Raw genomic sequence first — 22,834 nt, 5'->3', positions numbered from 1 at the left:
CACAGCATCTCAGAATTGTTTCCAAAGCTGTCAACTGACTAAAAACTTTAATCAAATTAATTACACGATATGCAAATTGATTAATCAAAATTAATTGCATTTAATTGCATAGCAATGTTTGCTGGTAAAACAGAAGAGATTGCGTTCTAGTAGTAAATGAGATTTTTGGAGTTAATATACTGCTTATTGTATTTCCATATAATAGTTTCCTTGAATTACTCATAAGGTAGGAAAATGAAATATAAATTTATGTTATTATATATTTAAAAAAATATAATAACTAATAATAATATTGATGATTATAAATATTATTTATAATATTAATCATTATTATTAATATTATTAATCATGCCAAAATAAACATTAAATTGACAACCATATTGCAATTTTTTTTTTTTGTAGAATATAAGAACAGCACATAGTATAGTGTTAGGGTGCACCAAATGCAAAACCAATCCAAGTGGGATGTACATATAATCTGTGCAAACTGACCACACAAACTCATATGCCTAAATCTGTTTGCAATAACTGCAAATGCTTGGCTCAAACAGTGACCACACCGGTGTGTAATGTCATGCTGTTTATACCCGCCAATGCTGCAATCCATTTTGATGAATGAAGGCTATCATAGAGTGAGCCTTTCCTTATCCTGACAATAATCCAATCTTCAGTTTCAAACACACCATTTATCGCTGATGTAAGAGATGAGATACTCCAACCATGAGTCAATACAACTGCGACGGTTCCCAGAACAAAGTGTTAGGTGTTAATCTGATAGAAAAGTGTCTTAACCGTAATAATCATAATTGTATGACAGCCTTATGACAAAGTTAGTTACGGGCAGCATAAGAGAACGGTGGTTCATCAAAAATATGGTTTGTGGTGTTGTGATGCATGACAGTTAATATGTTTGCATGCATTTTCCTGACTTTAAGTAACTGCAGGTTCAGCCAGTTTTTATGGTGCGTATGGTGTCACACGCGTGTTAATCACCTTTGCGTGAGGTAAACTGATTTCTGCAAGAGTGCATTGAGTGAAAGTAGCCATCACATTGTGTAGACGCGGTGAATCATGTGTGAAGTAGAGCAGAATGTCCATTCCATGTGTATGAGCACAGCTGATGTGCAGTTCTTTGACTTTCGCAGATTTGGGTTTGCTTGCTGTCAAATGTATTGCTTAAAATAGTGGCATAACCATTGGGCTTATCTAATGCAAAATCTAATATTCTTAGTCTTCCTTTTCCAATCTTTCCCTCCTCCTCCATGTCTTTCCACCATCAATATCTGCCTATCATAAATATCAGTCACTGTGCTCTTTAACTAATGTGACTTCATTGCATAATTCATATTCTCTCCGGGCCTCAAAGGTTACTCTCTGAAAGTCAATAATAACCTGTCTGTCCACATCTGCACAGTACGACAGCGGAGTGCAGCCACCAAACATTTGCAAAGACTGAAGGTCTGGATCACATACTACTCAATGACTTGACAAATACTATTTTTTAAAGAAAAGTTTCTGAGATCAGTGATCTCCAACGTTTCTTGCTTTGGGTTGGAAAAGAGAAAACTGGTCTAGATAAACTTGTGCAGATTAAGTTTAACTACATCCATATTCAGATATTTTATAGTACCCTAACCCACCAGTATATAAAGAACACACTACACTGTTACCCAGAAACAAGAGATTTTTCCTGGAGGCACAGATTGAATGCTGGACCCTGTAGAGGTAGCCAAGTGGGATCAGGTGGGTGTGAAGTGACAGGGAAAATGTGGGAAACAACACTGACAGAGGAGATGGAGAGAGACCAAACAAGGCCGCAGCCTAGGCCGATGTGCTAAATATGGGCCAGGTGCACTGTGGGATGCACATTCTACTTCAAATGATTCCCTACAAACACTATAAATATATCTATCTACTATAAAAAAAGACAATAATATAAATATATATATATATATATATATATACATTTGTACACATAAAAATACATACATGTATATGTATATATATTTGTACATAAACTTACTTTAATTATATACTTGCATATATATACTTTACATGTACAGCTCAAGTATATTTAAATTAATCATGAAAGTGTGCAAATACATTAATATGGTATCTAACTATGATATTATTGGCCAGTCTTGCATAAAATGCAACACTGTTTTATACTATATTTAGGCAAACAGGAGGCTCATGCTTGACCTCTGGAGGCACACGCTCTTGGTTTGAAATCAAATATCTTCAATATCACCAGTACCACAAATGCAAAAAAACCCTGTTATTATGAGACATTAGATGGACCATTTTTCCAAAAAATAACAGAAAAAAATATCTCGTTGTTGAACCATCGCAGCGATGGTTCAACAATTTGTAAAGTAATACATTTTCTGGGCTGGATAACATAGTAGCATGCTTGTTCAAGTACTGAGAGAAACAAGTTAACCTGCCGTGTTCCACACTTGGCCCTCACCTGTGATTGAGTCCAGCAGTTTAGAGAAGTGCCGTCAACAAACTGTTATTGCCTCAATAAAGGGCAAAATCAATAGTGCTGAAATGAGAGGCTGGGCGCAGTAGCCGACGCTGTTAATATCTCGCTGCGAGTGTTCGAACGAGAGGAGGAGGGACAGAAGAGGGAGGGGAAGACAGAGAGAGAGAGAGAGAGAGAGAGAGAGAGAGAGAGAGAGAGAGAGAGAGAGATGCTTACAACCTCAAGTACTTGAGGAAATCAGGGTAAAATCTATCTGCTAACACCAACCTTGTCTCGACAACCAACCGGACATGTATAGGTACACCGGCGAGAAATTTTTTCTCATTTACTCTTCCCATGTTCACTATCTCTATGCCCTCTTTCCTCATTTTGCCTTGCCTGCCTCTTCCCCCTTGTGGTGACTCAATTATTGTTGGGTGAGCAGTAATAAAGTGAGGGCTGTGGTGCCTTCGATCGGCTGACCTGTGAGAAGGCAGCACCGGACAGCTGACTTCACCATGATGGATCACCCAACTCTCTCTCTCCCTTCCTGCCTCTGTTCCTTTTGTTCTATGTCTCTCACTCTCTTTCTCTGTCAAGGCCCAGGAGTAAAGCTGTAAATGTTAGTGCTATTGTTTTCATGTGATCTGCATTCTTTGAGGATAAACACGAACTAGTTAGGCATACAATGAGTAATTTTCCATTCATCAGCCAATTATTTTCTCCATAGAGAGGAAAGACCAACCATGAGCTATGAGGATGAACAAAATAGCAAAGACTTTAATAAATACTGACAACTAGAAACACACCACATTTACCATTAACAACACCGAACTGAGAACTGAAAAAACTGAGGGCTTATAAACACAGGGATGATGATCAATGAAACAAGGAACAGGTGTGTAACTAATCTGAATCAGAAATCATAGCAACAAACAATGAAAAGTGAACATCTTTAACAGACAGCTCTGTCGCTTTGTTAGGTGCATCCTGTCACTGTTTAAACTGCCCTGTCTATCATCTTGTTCAAATCCTCTACATTCAATTTAATTTAATTTCCTACCGTTTCAGACAGAAATGTAGTAACACGTTGAACTGCCAGTCATGGGTCTTTCATGCAGAGAACTCTCCTCATGTGCTTGCAATTTGGATAATTATGCATTTAAAAGTTAATGACCAAACGTATTATTACAAAAGTTCACAATGCGGTTGAAGATTAAATATAATGTGGATCTTTTCGTCAGGTTTGATACTGATAATAACTCAAACCCTTTATCTAAACCTCTCTATATAACCGTTGGACTCACACCTCCGCCATGTTTGTAGTTTTTAAACACTTTTTACTCGTGTTTGTAGTTCTAATCGAATCCTTGTCCAACGCACGAATCTGCACTTCAGATTCTAACCGGAAAAAGTAGACCATCCGGGTATCTCTGAAATACTAATTTCAATATACTACGATTTGGGACACACTAATTCTAATTTAGAATACTATTTAGGACAGATAATATGCTAATAGGGACGTAGCACTAAAAAAAAAAAAACAGAACAGAACCATGACAGTAAGTTGCATTAATTATTTTTCCTTTAAATAATGGCTATTTTTCTTGCCTCATTGTAAATGTTGTTTTCTTGTTTTAAAGGTATTGTAGGTAGAAATTTTATAAAAAAACTTTTTCCCAAATTTGTTTAAACTTTCTATATATATCAATGCATAATTAAAATGTAAGTACTCTGATAAAAAGAGTATAAAAATCGAGTGACTCTAGACCGTTTAATCTGCACTAAACACAGCTCATTATTTCCTTCCGGGACGAAACAATGGATTGGCTTAGGCGACTGTCACTCTCTCGCAACCATGGCAACACCCCCGCTGCTACATGCGCGCACTCGTTTGACTCGAGGAAGGTAAGAGACTAGTAAGAGACACAATTACATGCAAAACACGGCGTATATGTTATGAATCTTACACGAAATTCACCTTCATCACAGTGTAACTGATTGTAATGGGAAAACGTGTATCAATGCAACCTGTTTTTAGCTTTGCTTTATGTTACTAGCTCGTTAACGAATCAAACTCAATATATTTTAAACTTTACCAGTATCGATATGCTAGCTTGATAGTGAGTACTAACAGCCATGTTAGTTGTTTATATTCATAATGATAAAGTTAGGTATTTTATTACATGTGAGTCTGACATGATGCCACTACATGCACTGCTCCTCTCCGCTCGGCGCTAGTAAGCGCGTCCTCCAGCTGTGAGCTGTCGGCATCGCGCGTTCATGTGTTTTGGGGGCGTGGTTTTGGAAGGAGCCCAGAATGGAGGGGGTGGAAGTGAATGGAGATAAGTAGCTGTGTTTATTAGAGCCCTGAGAGGACTACAGACACTCGATTTTTATACTCTCTTTTCCAGAGTACTTATATTTTAATTATGCATTGATATATATAGAAAGTTTAAACAAATTTGGCAAAAAGTTTTTAAAAAAATTCCTACCTACAATACCTTTAAGTAGAAACCACAATAAATGTTGTTAGATTTTTCTAAAAACAAGACTATCATTTTGCTTTTCAAGTGAAAAAAAAAAAAAACTGGTACATGGGCTGCTGAAAAGGTGAGCATGTACTTGAGAATCTTAATATAACAAACATCTAACTGCTTCCTCTGGGACTTCCCCTATACCTGACCCTGAAGCTATCTTGCCGAGTAGTTTTGCCTACCTGTTTTATTCAGCACCTCTAATAGGGTGAGGTTGCTCACTTGTGCTCAATTCCAACCTATTAATTAAAATGGTAAGGAATCAGTTAAAAATATGGGCGGCTGTTAAGCGGATTCTCTGGGGAGAGCAGCCACGAGTGTATTCTGGTTTGCCTCCCTTATGCTGAAAACAGTGGAAAAGATGTGACAGGTGACCCTGGCCATGACCCACCTAATGCATTCAGCTTCATCATCAGCCCAGGAAAATGAGTCCAAATCAAGCCAAGGTTAAGACCACAGAGAGCATATGAGAGCAACATGTTGCCCCAGTTTCAATGAAAAATACCAGATAGTTCCATTATGAAAGACAGAGAAAAATAACCATCATGAGGCAGACTTAACTTTTCCTCTTTCTGCAGAGAAGCTCATTTCTCTGACAGGCAAATGACAAAAAACAGGGTTCTCAAACCTCTTAACCAATTAATTAATTTCTGATTTTAACAATAATTTCATAGAGATTACACACACACACAAAAATTTAAGCAATTAAAATGTTTAAAGTTGAGCAATAAAAAAAGTAATAAAACAAACTTAAATTAAAATTTAAAATGAATTAAATGCATTTTTTTCAGGATTATAATTTTATGAATTTGGAAATGGAAATTTTAAAATATCCTGATATTAACAGATGACCACGGGAACCCTCAACATGCTATTTTAAAGCAATTTATATTTTCATCAATATATGTGTGTGTGTGTGTGTGCGTATGTACAGTATGTACGTATGTATGTATGCATGTATGTAATCTGTCATTATAAGGGGATATTTCTATCTTCATTAGTGACATCAATGAGCCAGTAATGTAATAGTCCCCATCAGCATTAGGAGGGACAAGCAGCAACACATGTCAGCTGGTGATTTTTACAGGGGCCTTTAGTGGGTCAGCACAGTGCTCCAGTACACGATGGCGGGTGAGTGTGTGTGCATGTGTGTGTGGTAACAGGGTTCAGACTGTGGGACTGCAGAGGAAGGTATTCAAACAATGTCCATGTGGTTCATTAGGGACTGAGATCAAACGCCATTGCCCTCTTTAGCCCCACTGACAGGAGACAGAAGATCTGTCCTCTCCTAACCAGCTGGGGAATGGACACTAACACAAGGGATGATTGAGGGAGTGATTAAGGAAATGAAAGAAGAAATTGAGAGATAGAGGAAGGAGGAGGACTACTATATGAGAAAGCCTGAGCGTGCAATCTCCAGAAGTTGGATAAAACCTAAATCTATTAGCGGCAAAGAAAAAAATTTAATGGAATATTTCCCAAATTTGTTCATGACATGTTTATTTGTTCAGCTACAGATTATATATAGCAAATATCACTACCAGTGTTGGGTAAGTTACTTCAAAAAAGTAATTAATTACATCATCAATATTGTATTTAAAATATTTTTTTAATTACACTGTCTGAAAAGTAATTAAACAAATTACTTCTTAAAATCCCTATAAACCTTGACCGGATAGACAATAGAAATGAAACTCTTTTAATAATTAAATATGAGTCAAACATGGAATAGTTTATCCTTTTAAAGCATTTTAGCTTTATTAAAACATACTATAATAATTAAACATTGTAGTAACAAATGTAACCTTTAGTTAAATAGAATTCCTCTGCTACATATCTGAATAACAAAAAATAGAATTATTCTGCTACATATCTGAATAACAAAAAATAGAATTATTCTGCTACATATCTGAATAACAAAAAAGCTTAACTTAAGAGAAGTTAAATGACATGTATCAAGCTGTAAACATGAAACTCGCTTTCAAAGCAACGAGTACCATATTATATTTCATACATAATGTAGCCTATGTAGTCATGTGTTTCAACGAAATTAACTAATTTCTAATTCACTGTAACCTTTAGTTACGGTCAGAATTCCTCTGACAAATATCTGAATAACAAAAAATATAATTACTCTGCAAAAATCAAGCTGTAAATTAAAAAAAATTCAAAGCAATGAGCAACATATTTCATCTTTGATATCTTCCACTTCAGACAACGTAACTAACTGGCGCGAACTCGTCACGCGCAACTGCACTACAGCTAACGATTTTAAAGAGGTAGCGTTCACTTATACCTTTAGGCGATACATTTAGATTTTAAATTCAATATTGATTTATGCAGAACTGTTGAACTAATTTACAGTAGGTAACGCAAGTACATTATAAGTAACTGTAATTAAATTACCTAAAAATGAACAGTAATCCTTTACCTTTTCAAGTATTTTAATTAGGCTACAGTAACGCGTTACACCCAAACACTGATCACTACACACTACCAGTCACACACTTTGATCCTTTAGATCAAAAAGTAGTTTGCATTCAAATATATATTATTCTTAAAAAAAAAAATATATAATATATTTATTTATTCATTTATTATTTAGTATCTAGACAAATATAAATTGTGTTTATGAATAATGATTGAAATGATTTCCCCCCCAAATGGATAGTGAATGAAAAGCTTATCATTTTGATGACTATTATTATTATTATAAAATCTGGATCATAATAATAATAATTACACTTTTTATTTGTAGTGTATAATTTAAAACCTTGCCTGATTAGTTGATAATGGCAGTTCAGCACCCAAGACACCCAATGAATTTGTGGTATACACCATGACCCATTTATTCCTAGACTGCCTGCAAAATGTTAACTCTGACATCACAAATGGAACAGCTATGATATCACTTCCTGTCAAACACTCCACTAAATCACTAAATTAAGACCAAAAATAAAAAAGGCTGTGGGAGGGTTATAATATTTAGCTAAAACTAAAAGCATAAAAAACATTTTCGTTAATTGAAATAAAATAAAATGTTAACTGAAATAAAATATTAAAAAGCTAGTTGCTAATAGTCTGCTGTGTGGTGCAGGTCACATGAGATTAGCAGCCAACTGTAACTACTTGGCCACCAACTCTACATTTGCCTGATTCCTCTAGATTGGCTTTGGTTTGATGCCGCATTTGGTGACCCCATGGTCTAATTTGATGTGTTTAAGGTGTAATGGATTGGGAGGTGGCTCATGGGACGTGAATACTGATGGCCCAGCTTTGATACAGAGGGCTGCTAACAGCACAAGGTCAGTTCTGAGCGTGAGCAGGCCCAGCCAGCAGCCAGCTATAATTACTCTTTTTTTCGTTTCTTTTTTTACACTATTAAGTGGTGCTGCTGGAGCGGGGCTCTGGGGTATAGGACACGCACAACAAGATAAAGTAATGTTTATTTATCCCTCCCAAAGGATCCATTTACTTGGTCAGCCTCTCTTTAAGAACCGTGCATGGAGAGAGAAATAAACACCCAACCGGGTCCACAACTGGGCTCCTTTAACCGAGAATACTGAACACAAATGCGTGGGATTGAATGTACAGCATATAATCTCTGAACTGAAGGAGTCTGTAATGAATGGATTAAATAACAAGACCATGTTTCAGCTAAGGCTACCGTGTTAAATGGAAATCAGGACCCGTGTGTTTATGTTAGTATTTGCTAAAACAAAAGTTGTTTCAAAGGATGATCTTTTAAATAACGCACTAATGAATTGTTCACAATAACACATGGTAAATATTCACAAAGTAAATAGGGACTTCATGTTGACTTTAAAGCAAAGAAAGCACAACCGTTATGTCATGTAAGAAAACTGACCTTTGGTAAGCGCTCAGGGTCGCCTGGGTGTCTAGGGATCACCTTCTGTAGCCGCTGGAAACCGTAGTCAATAGTGGGTTCATTCAGTGCTGCAGGAAAAGAGAAAATTCAACCATTTTACTGCAGTGAAATTAAACACCTATCTGCAATTACCATTACAAAGAAATGTAAATAAAACATAAGTGTCATTTCCTTCAGACCTCAATACAGTTCCAAAAAACACAAAGTATAAGCAATAAAAGGATAACTAAAGTATCAGATATTATGTTTCCTAACTAGCTGCCAAAATATCTGTATCAATTCCCACTATGCGTTAGCCGTTTGCAACCACAAGGCACCACTTTATGAATAAAAAAACACTTGAGCAGTTTGTGTGAATGGATCCTATTTTTTCAGCCGGTGCAAAGGCGTAACCATCACTGACAGCTTCACAAACTGGTCATGATGAGCAATAAGATTTGTGACAGATTCAACTGCAATGCAAATGCTACAGATTAACAGCCATGCAACTACCGGTATTCTTACATGTACTAAACTTTGAATATCTCACTGTAACCTAGACCTAAAAACAAAAAAATGTATTGTTTAAATTATTATTTGTTGTAAATCTACATTATGCCACAAAAGCAGTTGACTGAACTTAACTTCTATTGAACTCGTAATATTAATTTAAACATACATATTTACAGCTGATATCATGGACGTTTTTTTGTTTTTTACTAACGACTAACAGAGATCTTATGATGACCAGAAGCAGCCAGATCATTTAATCCATAAGCAAGATTAAGATCAACTACAATGCAACTTTTTAAATGTCCTTAAAAAAACTCCAATAACAAATAATGCTGGATTCTTTTGTTTTGTTTACATAAGCACCACTAATCTGCAAAACAAATCTATAGACCACCATTATGAGCAAATAATTCAATTAAAGTTTTCATTTCTGTGTAGCAGCACCTCCCACTCCTCAGAGGCCCACAGACAGCTTCACGAATGCTCGCTGAGGACAGAGCAATAAGATAATATTGAAAAAGGAACCCGATCTGTGTGATAGGCCCAAACATCCTGCAAGGGGTGGACCACATGGTGCTTGGCCTGATGTTTTTCTAACCTCCCTGGATTGAGTGGGACTTTCACACTGAGACAATGGGTCTTTCTCCAGCACCGGCCCAGAGAGCTTGTTTGTGTGTTTATCTGTTGTGGTGCTAAACTCCAGCCCTCAGGGGCACATTCACACAGAGCCCTTCTGTGATTCACTGAGACAGAGTAAGAGATGTACAGTGAGATATATGTCAGCAGAGATACTTGATATTTGATATGCAGCATGCAGAACAATGGCCCCAAAAGTATTTGGTCATTTAAGCTATACTTAAAAATGTATGAATCTCACTGCATTAGATGACAAATATCAAACCAAGAAGTATCAAACAAATTAAGACATTTCCTCAAAGCTGGTTTGTCTCTAATGTCAAGGCGATTTTTGATGAATGCTTATGCTATACTACTTTAAAACAAATGGCACTTAGTTTTAGCCTATATTTTGTTGTGTAATGCAAATATATTTATACAATGGCTTAACTATCCAAATTGTTTATTTTTTTGGAGCCACTGTATACTGGTTTTAAGCTGGCTTTATGCTATATCTGGAGCACAAATTACTTTTGCTTTAAATTTGCTAATAATTTTTCAGATAATTTAGAGATTGATATGTCAAAATGCCTTTAATTTGCCCTCAACTGATTAATAATCAGCTTGATATTAGCAAATACAACGAAGAACAAGTTGATTATACATTTTTCCAAATTAGAATAAAGTCAGTGAAGAGGCCAAAACCTGACTTTAATACTGTAATAAAATGATTTGGGTATGTGACATAAGATACCCAAGAGTCATTCTAACAGTTGTTCACTCTTCACACACACACACACACTTTTTCTTTCATGATAGACTGACCGCCTTTCTTTTGCCTGAAGTGGCAAATCTCAAACAAAACAGAAGAGCAGAAGAAAAATAGCAACTGAGGACTAGAGTCCTCTGGCCCTAAGTTAATTGTCCTGCTAAAGATGGGGGCTCTTCCAGCCTCCCTTCTGTTTGCCCTGTAGGCCGCAGCCTGGACATTTCCTGAGGGAGTTCGCCCAGCTCCCCTCAGCTCCACAGCTGAGAGGACAGACTGTGGGCAGCCTCTGAGTGCAGTGGAGTGGATTCAGATGGCCAAGGGCCCAGACAGAACCAGACCCCTGGAGCCCAGAACACAAGCTGTGCCCAGCCTGGCCATCCTCCACTGGGGAACGGGCAGCTCTGACTGTACATTAATGCCTCTCGATACAACATCCAACGGCAGGTGGGATCTATGGCTTTATAAGTACAAGCAAATGCTGGTCAGGTATCTAGTTTTGACATGAAGCCTGAAACATACATTGAAAAGTGAATGTGAACATAACATATGAAGGCCAAGTATGGTAAACCATACTCAGAATTTGTCCTCTGCATTTAACCCATCCAAGTTAGTGCACACTAGGGGTGGAACGGTACACAGAAGTCACGGTTCGGTTCATACCTCGGTTCAGACATCACGGTTCGGTACGATTTCGGTACAATGGAGGGAAAAGCAAAACAAAAATGCAGAAGACATTGTATTTTTTAAATAAGTTTTATTAATAAAGGCATATAACCAGTTTATTTGTAGTGCACTGACAATAGTTTTATATAATTCGTTTATTAATTAAATTAATACAAAGACAAAAAGACCTTGCGATATGTTTGGTAATTGTACCTGAATTAATTTAAAATTATTTAGCTATATTTCAGATCTGAAATTTCAGAACATTATTCTCATCTGAATTATAAATAATTGATTTCTGTATAATAATACTACCATTAAAAACACATTCGATTTTCTTTTTTAATCAATGTAGAATGTGTAAGATTAGTGCTCCGAGGACAAGAAATGAAAACCAATGCAATATGATGAATGTCCAAAAGATGGGACCACAGACTGTTTTGAAATGGAGTTGGATAAATATGTTTTGCTTTTAAAACAGTGTGTGTGTGTGTGTGTGATTTTGGTTGGGTGACAGTTGTAGGTTACAGTTTGACAAGAGTTTACAGTGTGACAAAAGCACAATGTTGTGTTTTATTGCGAGTGTACACAAATATAAGTAAACACTTTGCAGGTTTAATGATCTGTATGAACAAAATGACGGAGTATGTTTTTTGTTTCCACTGTTCGATCGCGCCCGCACCTCTCTCTCTCTCTCTCTCTCACACACACACACACACACACACTCCAGCATTGCAATCTTGACATCGCAGCCTGTTCATTATGCGGTCACACCAAACGCGAATAGAGCGTCAAATTCGCGTCTATCGCGTCTTGTTCGACGCTAGTCCAAAGCAAATAGTACGTGCGTATAAAGCCAACGTTTGAAGTGAACGCGCGTTCAGAGATAAGCCGATGGTACAGAATTATGTGTCCCTAAAGAACCCGCGTATCTAACAGTAGTTCCGCATTACATTAATTAATTTGCACACGAGTTTTATTTATTTTTATACCGTGTATTCTCCGTGTAAATTCGTGCACCGAACCGTGACGCCCGTACCGTTTCGGTTCAATACGAATACATGTACCGTTCCACCCCTAGTGCACACACATTATGAGTAGTGAGTAGTGAACACACACACACACACACTGCAAACGGTGGACACAAACACCAGGTGCAGTGGGCAGCCATTTTTGCTGTGGCGCCTGGGTTAGGCGGCGTGCTTGTTTAGTCGTTTCCTGCCCATACTGAGAATCGAACCCGCAACCTTCGGGTAACCAGCCTGACTCTCTAACCATTAGGTCATGACTGCCCCCAAGAAAGAAGGTATCTAAAATAACTCTTCTTGTTTACTTTTACAATAAGCCACAACTTCATTAAAAAGCGGTTGACATTGGATAATAACAGCAGACTTCATGCGTCGAGACACAGTAGGGCTCAACGGCTCACTGTTTGAGAGGCAGCATTAACCTCGACTTTCTCGGCCGCCATGACCGCCTGGATGCACAGTCGCTCAAGCAGCACAGTGATTGACTGGCTGTTTACTTAAAGAGCAAGACGAGAGAAAAAAAAAGTTAAAACAATCCCGGAGCATGATGGAGAACAGACGCAGCTATCGGCGAAGGAAAGAACAACAAAAACAGTCGAATGTGACAGAATGATTCAAAGCCGCCCTGCGGCTGACAATACATCATATCTAAATAGGCTTCCTGTAATCAGGTCTGTTGGTGGTTTGGAGACATGGATATGGAAGTGCGGACCAGTGCAGAGCACAGAAGCGGCCCGAGTGGCGTACGAATGGGGGTTGGAGAGAAGCTGATTGCAGGATATCGTAATGGCAAAGAAATAGATGGAGGCTGAATGAGAGATTGTGTTGTGCAGTATTACAGCAGGTTTGACATGGAGGTAGGAGAGATTGAATGGAAGAGTAAAAGAGCGGGGGTAGCCTGAACTATGTGAAAAGAAAGCTGTAGCTGTTATGTCTGGACAGCCACCAGGTTCTGTGGCTTGAAGACAACATGACGCAATTTTCACAACACATTTAACTACGGTAATATGACGTATTTCTAGGTGAAACTATACATTTTAACAGAGATACATTACAATCCAAAAGTTTAGGGTTGATAATAATTTTTGCTCACCAAGGCTACATTTATTTTACTCAAAAACACAGAAAAAACAGTAATATTGCAAAATATTATTACGATTTAAAGTAAATGTTTTCTATTTGAATATATCAGGGATGTGATTGTGCGAGTGAAAAAAAGCAGGACATTTTTTTAAGACCCAGCGTAAAGCACTTTTTACTTTTTAAACACCTGAATCAGCCATTTACTGCATGAACTACCAGGAACTGTGATGTGTGACACACATGGAAATATATTCAACAGCTATAATTTATTTCTAGTAATACAAAACAGGACGTCTTAACTTATCTTTGGGGAAAATGTAAGGGTGATAACTGTTCTGTAGTTCTGTAAAGAAAACAACTGTGTTTCCAATACCAATCAATCTCATTCAGTAAATAAAATTCCACTCAAACTTCTACAATAGGAATAGGCAACATAAAATGTTTTTTGGTAAACTGCACATCATATTCTGGCTACACAGATAAAACAACCTAAGAACCATTTATGAATTATATTAATGCTTTTTACACATCAGAAAATGAAGACTACACAATCTCATCAGCATGATGAATAAATTATATTAACTGAAATAAACTGTACACAAAAAGGGAGCAGAGAATGTGACCGATCGAGCTTTGCGTGCTCTTTATACGCATAAATGACATTTTACGTATAAATGACCTTTTACGTATAAATGACCTTTTACGCGCATCCAATAAGCAATTTAGCGCCTTTTACTGTCTATGCGTAGGCTACATATGATACGCACTTTTTTTGCCTACCAGATGCACGTATTAGTTTTGCGTATAAAGAGCAAGCCTAATAAAAGCACTCGTGCTAGGCCTAGATACGCAGTGCCAGGAACGATCGTGAGGCTGTCCATAACTTGGGTCTAGCGCGAGTTTAAGCACGCACAAAACTCCCGTTAAAAATCACAGAAACGTGCAACATGAATCTCTTACATCGAATCTGCACTTTGTTGTTTATGATGGAAGCAGAAGAATTCAGTCAGCGCACTGAACAAAACTATTCGTTTCAGCGATGACTAATCTGAACGCCTCTGATTGGTCATCACGCTCATAAACTCAACGGAAACGTGTGTGATTGGTTAAAATGCTCAACGCTGCAAAACGAAATCTGATGGAAATGCCGTAGTCGGATGGATCGAATGAACGATAAGTATTGTAGTTTGTTTAACTAATATTATCACTTAAACATATTCTATTATATAAATATTTTTTGAAACAAATTACAATGACTTTCCCAAAACTTCCAAACACCCCCCACCACCCGCGTTTTTTTTTTTTTTTACTGATCTGTATGATTCACGTGGGTCATGATTTTAGGCTGAAATAACCGGAATTCCAGATTAATCCGGAAGAATCACATCCCTGATATATATAGATTATTTCTGTGATCATGCAAAGCTGAATTTTCAGCATCATTATCCTTCAGAAATCATTCTTATGCTGATTTTCTGCTTAAGAAACATTTCTTATAAATTTTGAAAGAAGTTGTGCTACTTAATATTTTTGTGAAAACTGTGATGGATTTTTTCAAGATTTTTTTATTAATAGATTCTAGAATAGATTTTTATTAATATTAATAAATCTTTTGTAACAGTATAGATGTCTTTACTGTCACTTCTGATCAATTTAATGCATCCTTGTTAAATAAAAGTATTAATTTCTTTTAAAAAAGGGATGCTCAGATCAGGATTTTCGCAGCAGATACTGACTATCGGTTTCTGTCATCATGATCTGCCGATACCGATCCCGATCATTCAAGCTTTATATTTATATTCTATTACAGTATATATATATATATATTTCTATGATGCACGGTAAATCAAGACCTGTAAATATGAGCGATCAATGTCAACCAAGCACGCTCCAGCTGTAAAACAGTGTCTGATTGGTCTCTACACATCGTTCCTACCCACCATCTAGTTTCCATCGGTTGAACTTTCAAATGACGTTGGAAAACACTGCGTCGATAGGAGCATCACTAAAAAAAGTGTACTAACCCCAAACTTTTTAACATTAGTGTAAAATCTATAAAAACTATTAAATAAACAAACAGAATATTCAACCAAAATTAATATTAATACATTTGATAAAATAATTGGTTTGATTGTATCCCCCAGGATTTGAATGTATTTTGAAAAGTATAAAAACAAATCTTCTTAATTTAAAATAATAATGAATCACTGATAGTTTGTGAGTAGTTTAGGGACATTTATTAGTAAAGATGTTCGATCTCATTATACTTAATTTGTCTTCAAGAATACACATGCAATAAAAGCTGTAAAACAGCTGGTCCTGAGTAAATCACAACTAAACTCATTTAAGAGTGAATAATGAAGTGGCTGCTGGAACAGAACTTTAGTGAGGGCCTGGACAGGGAACATTTAAAGAATCTCTCTTTAAAGCAGACCCATGTGCTAGCATAATGAGGCACAGGTCTAGATGCAAAGCACCTCTGAGAAGGAACCCGAGTTAATGTGCTGATACAGAGATGGATGGGCAAGATCTCAGGCTAAACAGTACTCTGCCACACTTAAAGACATCTGCACGTGTTTACTCTCCTTCATTGCTATTGATTTTCACATACTGTACAATCCTCTCACCAGTCGACTCGATAATGCACACTTGCTGAGAGAGTGACTGTGTACTGAACAGTTACCGGAAAAGTGCTGCTAATTTTATAGAGTCGCTGAACACCCACTGAAAACAATGATGCAAACATTTCATGGACACAAATCCATGTACTTCTGGTATATGTCACAAATCAAACTGACATTGACCAGTGACAGCATATACGTTATCGCAAAAACAAACTCAAACCCTTGAGACCACACAGAAAAGAAAGAAAAAACACCTCCTGTGCTGGGTCATGGGGTGAACTTTGTCTGAAATTCTAACAAAACTGTATTTTCAGAGATACACACCAAACAGGGAAGTAAAATCCCATGAGCTTCTTCATTTCCGGACTCTATATGTCCTACCGGTACTTTGTGTGTAATGTTGCTTACCAAACCATGCACAGCAGACCTGTATATTTATAGGGAAACACCTTTCAACTGTCCATGCACTTGTCTACTTTTACAGTTCCAGAAACTGGCAAGCTGTGGTTTCCATTTCTTTCTGGGCTCACAGAACGGTTTCACGACAGAAATAACACCAGCCAGTCATCCAACATATATGATAGAGTCAGTCTCGTGTCATCACGGATTCATTGTAGCTCTCCAATTTCATACGCAAAGGAGAACGAAAAGGTTATGTGTGATGTCATGAGCTGAAATAAAATCTACAAAATCAATATTGAAAAGAGCAGAATATCAGCCGTATACCATGCCATCTTGTTACGTTTAATGAATATAATCGATATAGGCAAATATAGAGCTGTTACGAATCTAAACGGACCTCCTGGAGGAGCAAATTAAATTTTCAGCCTTGTGAACAAAGAAACTATCGAGGAACAGACCTGATTTTTCAAAAAAGGAAAGCTACAAATACATTAACAATCGACAGCTCCCCTCTTTCTCCAGAAGATGGGATCAAAATGAGTAAAACATATCAGCAATAAATAAATAAATGAACAACAACCATTGCTTGACGGATTCCTTGCAATCACACAGATCAATGCTCATTGAAATTTCATGAAGGCACAGCCGGATCGCTTCATATTTCACAATAATAACTACAGGCCCGTGGGGGTGAAGAGAGGAGAGGAGTGAGACACTACTAAAAGACAATACTATGAGCGCTGTCAAAAGCAGATGGAGCCAGTCAAAACAGTACATTTTAAAATACCTTACACCACCAAAAAAAATCCCACACTTAATATCTCACAGAGCCCGAGGGCACAATGTGGGCGGCAGTTTTTAGACTGGCGAGAACACGATATTTGTGGCTTTCCTGTTTTTGAGACCAGATGCTAGCACTGAGCTGCTGGTGGTAAATTGAATCAGCTGACCACACATAGACCTGCAGGGCTAGAACAGCAACTCTGACTGACGGAGCAGAAAGGCATGCTGGGTAATTGGTCTTTAGCAGAACCTTTTAACAGGCACTTGTGGGCTTTGTACAGAGCTGTTAATGTCAGGGTGGCAATGTTCTGTACATGTTAAGGAAAGGCAGACTCCGTTTTACACTCTCTCTCTCTCATTCTCTCTCTCTGTTTTCCCCAGAGCTCTCTTTCATTCAGGTGTGATCTCATATTCTGTGGATAGGAATCGATAGGCTCAGTGGCAGGGTGTTCGATGCCTGCCTGAATTATTGCTTCATTTCTCTCCCTATATAGATGAGGCCTGTTTTTCCTCAGCCCTACCCACGTTGGGATCAATACCTTACAATCTCATTTTTATCCATTTTTCCATAAACCCAGTGATAGCGTTTATTTGGAAAATCCGACAAGCTAAATAAGGCATCACTTTAAGACATGGGTGGGGGGGATCTTGGAACCTGTGGCCGTAAAATGGATGACTTGTTTTTCTCGATCGTGAGCAGCAGCTTCTAAAAGACAGACATCTGTGTGAAATGGCCCACTGAAGACGCCCCGCTGTTGAGCAAACCAATTGCTCTATATCTTTATGGTTACAATCTCCACCATGCAGAGGTTTAGCAATTTAATTGGAACGGTTATCATTGATCACCTAGTGTGACCCCATTTGTCAATAGAATTAAAGAGACTCATTATCAAAATCGAACGATCACTCAACCCACTCAAGAAGAAAGCTTTCTTCAAATCTAGTGGTAGGAAAAAAAATACATAGGTGACTACAGTATATAATTTGTTCTGATCTACATTTTTCAGTCTGCATATTTTATATGGAATTTGTAACATTTTACTTTGAAATAAATGAATGATTTACATTTACAGTAGAGTCCAAAAGTCGGAGACTGTGTAGAAATTACACTACTGTTCAAAGGATTAGGATTTTTTTACCGTTTTTTTTTTTTTAAAGAAATTAATCAATTGATCAAAAGTGACAGTAACGACATTTATAATGTTAAAGAAGATTTATATTTCAAATAAGTGCTGTTCTTTTGAACTTAATCTAACTGAACGTGTTTAATCAAATAAATGCAGCCTTGGTAAACATAAGAAACTTCTTTCAAAAACATCTTCTTGCCACAACAATGTGTGTATGTACACATTTTGAAAAATAAGAAACAATAACAGTAAAACCAACAATATTTAAGACATATTTCTAGGGTTTTAATGAGCAAAGGTTAGATGTTCTTGTTTGTGTTCAAGCACAATAATCTCTTTGGATCATTCATGAAATAATACTAGATAATATGATCTTTAGGTTTTACACAAACTTGTGTAGTTCATACAGCTTGAGTGCATTAAAGTAAGAGGACAGGCAAACAAAAATATTAAAACATTCTGAAATCCATGGTCCTTTAAGTTTTCACTCAAATTGTTAAGCTGATGGTATTTTTGTATTAATTTAGAAAATGCCAAATAGAAGCATTTTTCCTTGTAGATTTAGTTTAGTTTATACTTTATTAGTCCCATCGCTGGGAAATTTGTCTCGGACAACGTGCAAAGTCTGTGCATACAGAACAACATACATTAAAAGCGAATCGATACATACATTACAACATAAATTAAACAAAATAGAAAATAATTGAAGGTTAATACAATGGAGACACGATGGCAATTCACAGTGTTTTATCTCTATTTAACGCTTTGATTGCAGTAGGAACAAAGGAATTCTTCAGTCGATTAGACCTGCACATCAAGACCCTATACCTCCTTCCTGATGGTAATAATTTAAAGTGGGGATTCAGGATATGAGTATCATCTCCAACAATTTTCTAGGCATGGTTTAAAATTGAAGCATCAAACAACTCTTGAGGTGATAATCTCTCCTCACCGCCTATAATTTTAAAGGGCATGTGCACCAAACGTCCTAACCTCGATTTTAATTGGACAGACCAACGGATTAACGTATATTTGCATTAAAAGAGTTAATGCAAGTATGCATATATGATCTGAAGTCTGGCTTTTGCTCAACTAAAGTGACAAATGCTTCCCATAGACTTAATCATTGGGCAGGCGTAGAGAGCTCCCTCTAATGTGATCGAGCAGAGTCTTTTAATATCAGGCCTGATGGGTGCAGTTCAGCCCACTGGCCTGCATACTGAGCAGCAACCAATTGCCTGCTGAACATTTCAAGTGATTCATCAACACCTCCAATCTATCGGCTGCACAAGACTTCACATACGCTCACTGGCAGATAGCATTATATCTCTGCCCCTTTCCCCCCAAAAGAGACGGGAAACCCCTTTGACGAATGATGCAAACATGGCAATCTGGTGAGAAGTAATACACAACCAAACATGGAAATGCATTTGTTGCAGATGAATTGAAAGGGAGGAAGAGGGAGAGAAAGTAGGGAGGCATGATTCATCCCTCTTATCTGTGGAGTGCCATGCAGGATGGGTAATGTCCCAGGCGGTGAGTGTTTAATTGTTTCTGATGATAAATATAATTGCAGAGAGCTTCTGGATGTTTAATTGCAGAGGCCTAGAAACTGTGGGTGAGCTGAGATGTCTTTGGGTCTTCCTCATTAATGCTTGGGTTTGAGAAAGTACAACTGAGCTACTGTACTATTACACCAGTAAAAATGTTACAGATACACTAAAAAAAAAAAATTATGTTATCATTTACTCACCTTTGTGTGGTTATAAACCATAAAGCTTTCTTTCTTTTGTGTAGCACAAAAGGAGAAACTCTGAAGAACGTAGTGGTCATATTTCCATTCAGTTTAACTCAATGAATGGGGACTAGAGCTGTAAAGCTTCAGAACGGATTAAGCACCACAAAAGATAGTCCATGCAAATCGTGTTTTATATACAGTATACCTACTAACTGTACCTTTAATATGATATCTTTATACGAGGAACAGACCGAAAGTTAGGTTGTTATATACCTTACATTTACTTCACAGTTGTGAACGAATAATTATTTTGAGTCAAATCTTTTCAACTTGTTTTTCCGGGGTCTTTTCGCAAGTTTGACTCATTCAGTAGGCTAATCCATAAATCTCATTGAAGTGATGGATTTGGTAATTGCATCGCTTTTTTTTTTTTTTAAACTAATTTGAATTTCCTTGTCTAAAAGTTTCTGCACCCTGCTTAATTCACGTGCACGCCTCTCTAGTGTGAACACGTCCTTTGTTCTGGCTTTTCTTCTCTTGAGTATTGAGTAGTGAATGCTGTATCTGTCATCGTTTAGTTTTGGAGCAAACTGCAGATTAATCCGAACGCAGGTACTACCGCAAATGACACCTCACCCATCACAGAAGCAAATTTGTTGATATTTGATACTTCATGATCGATCATTAGTGTCTATATCTATACATGTAACACAAGATACTCTGTCAATCTATTTGTCACACAGAAAATCTAAAACGCTTACAAACATTTTCACTTTAATTTATAGTATTTATATAATTCATACATATGTTGAATTATAATACTTTCATTTTACAATACTTTTATTATTTTAGCTTCAGTCCCCATTAATTGTAATTACATGGGAAAAATAAAAACTTCCATCACATTTCTCAAAATTCTCTCTTTTTGTTTTGCAATATGAGCCATATGAGTTTGGAGCGACATGATGGTGAGTAAATGATGACAGAATTTTCTTTTTTGGGTGAACCATCCCTTTAACTACAAACCGTTGGCCAGCCAGAGGCACTGTTCACACGAGCATGTGCCAAGAATCCTAGAGAATCTGATACTTCTGAAAAGGGAGGCCTTTGAGGAATCCATTAACTGTGTGGCTGCTAGGTTCATAATCAGAGCGATGCCACAGCCAAAACACAGCTCTATAACTACAGACGGAACAGTGTCAAATATAGTTAGCATCATAATGTAAACGTAAAGGCAATACTCTAAAATCATGCATAGTACATACTTGTGAGAAACACGCACTGAATGTAAAAGGCAACATAAAATGAGTTTTTCCCTGAAAGGATTGTTTTTTTCTCTCCGCCATGGCTGTAAGGGATGTTCTCCAGGTACGGCTCAGGCTTTCCGCATGGCTGTGTGGTGTTTGAGCACAGCAGCATCAGTGCACCATTGATTTAATTAGGTCTCCATCTCCTCTGCCTGACAGAAGTTGATTAGAGGTGCCAGATGCCCCATGTGTAATTCCACTGCCAGCTGCCACATAGCTTTGCCAATACTCTATGATTAGTACCCACTGGCAACTGGGCAAGGCACAGGTGCCAACTGGAGCCAGGAGAGAGAGAGATATACACAGGCTGACTTCCCACTGCAGTAGCTGGGATGGGGGGACAAGGGGAAGAGGGACGGTTCAAAATGTTTTAAACTGAGGAGAATCGCGCGGTGGGCCCAACTTGAGGTGGGCGTCAGATCAGTACCAGCCATTTTAAAATCAAAATGTAATTTATATTGTATGGAATATTGTATTTACTATAAATGATTCATCCGTGCACATTATTATTATTTTTTATTTATTAATGTGCCCTCTTAATCTTTAATCAAAATAACTTCTCCCTACTACAATGCATGCAATGTCTTCTCTGATGACACGTTTACTGCTGTGAGGGCAGGACAACCTGTCACTCACATGAGATCTCAGCAATAGCAAATGACAATCATCCAATCATCCAATCAATCTCTGATGAACAAAATCAAGTTCAGTCCTACATTTTTTTCATATTCCAGAAGCCGTTTCACTTGGATACATGTCACAATATAGAAGAAACGACTATGGCAATTTCCGTTTCATGCCAACATTAAAGGTCTGCAGTGAGATAGGCAGATATGCATTTGGTCTCTTGTCATTAACAGCATTGAGTTTCAAACTGAATTTGAGCGCTGAGAGAATTAAAACCTGCACATCTAATCAAAAGCATTCTAGATGGTTATTGAGCTTGAAGCTTTAGCAAAAGGGGCACATCTAAAAGTGTAGCCATAAAAGGGGCTGACCATCTGCCCTCTGTTTCGGAGACGTGTGTGGCTGTACGTGTGTTTGTGTGGTTGTGTGCGAATGTCTAAATCCCTCCCTCCATTCCTACCCATGTGCTCGCTGAATGGGCCATGAAAAGAAGCCAAGTCCAGTGCCATAAACCCAACAAGCATACTCATTCACACCCACGAATGCACAGGCATATACATAGACACCAACTGAGCCAACAATACCCACAGCTGTGCACTGTTTAAACCTATTGATGAGACAGGCCTTTAACATCGCTCCCTTCAGCGTTTTAACACTGTTCAGAAAGGCTGCGCTTGTACTTT

The 22,834-nt window shown here is 37.6% G+C and overlaps 1 protein-coding gene across 7 annotated transcripts in view; it reads right to left on the bottom strand.

The window, feature by feature from the left end:
• The window catches only part of ebf1a (EBF transcription factor 1a), a 168,381-nt gene that overhangs the window by 39,598 nt on the left and 105,949 nt on the right, over positions 1 to 22,834 (bottom strand). For all 7 annotated transcript variants that reach the window (XM_056261811.1, XM_056261814.1, XM_056261813.1 and 4 more), the window contains exon 11: positions 8,873 to 8,961. In XM_056261811.1, the coding sequence (XP_056117786.1) occupies positions 8,873 to 8,961 (89 nt within the window). The remainder of the gene's footprint in view (positions 1 to 8,872; positions 8,962 to 22,834) is intronic.

The sequence above is a fragment of the Rhinichthys klamathensis genome, unplaced genomic scaffold, assembly GCF_029890125.1.
Source record: "Rhinichthys klamathensis goyatoka isolate OS25496 unplaced genomic scaffold, OSU_Roscu_1.1 h1tg000186l_1, whole genome shotgun sequence".
NCBI classification, from domain to species: domain Eukaryota; kingdom Metazoa; phylum Chordata; class Actinopteri; order Cypriniformes; family Leuciscidae; genus Rhinichthys; species Rhinichthys klamathensis.
Note: the sequence above shows the minus strand (reverse complement) of the source record. Positions and strands in the feature narration are given on the sequence as shown.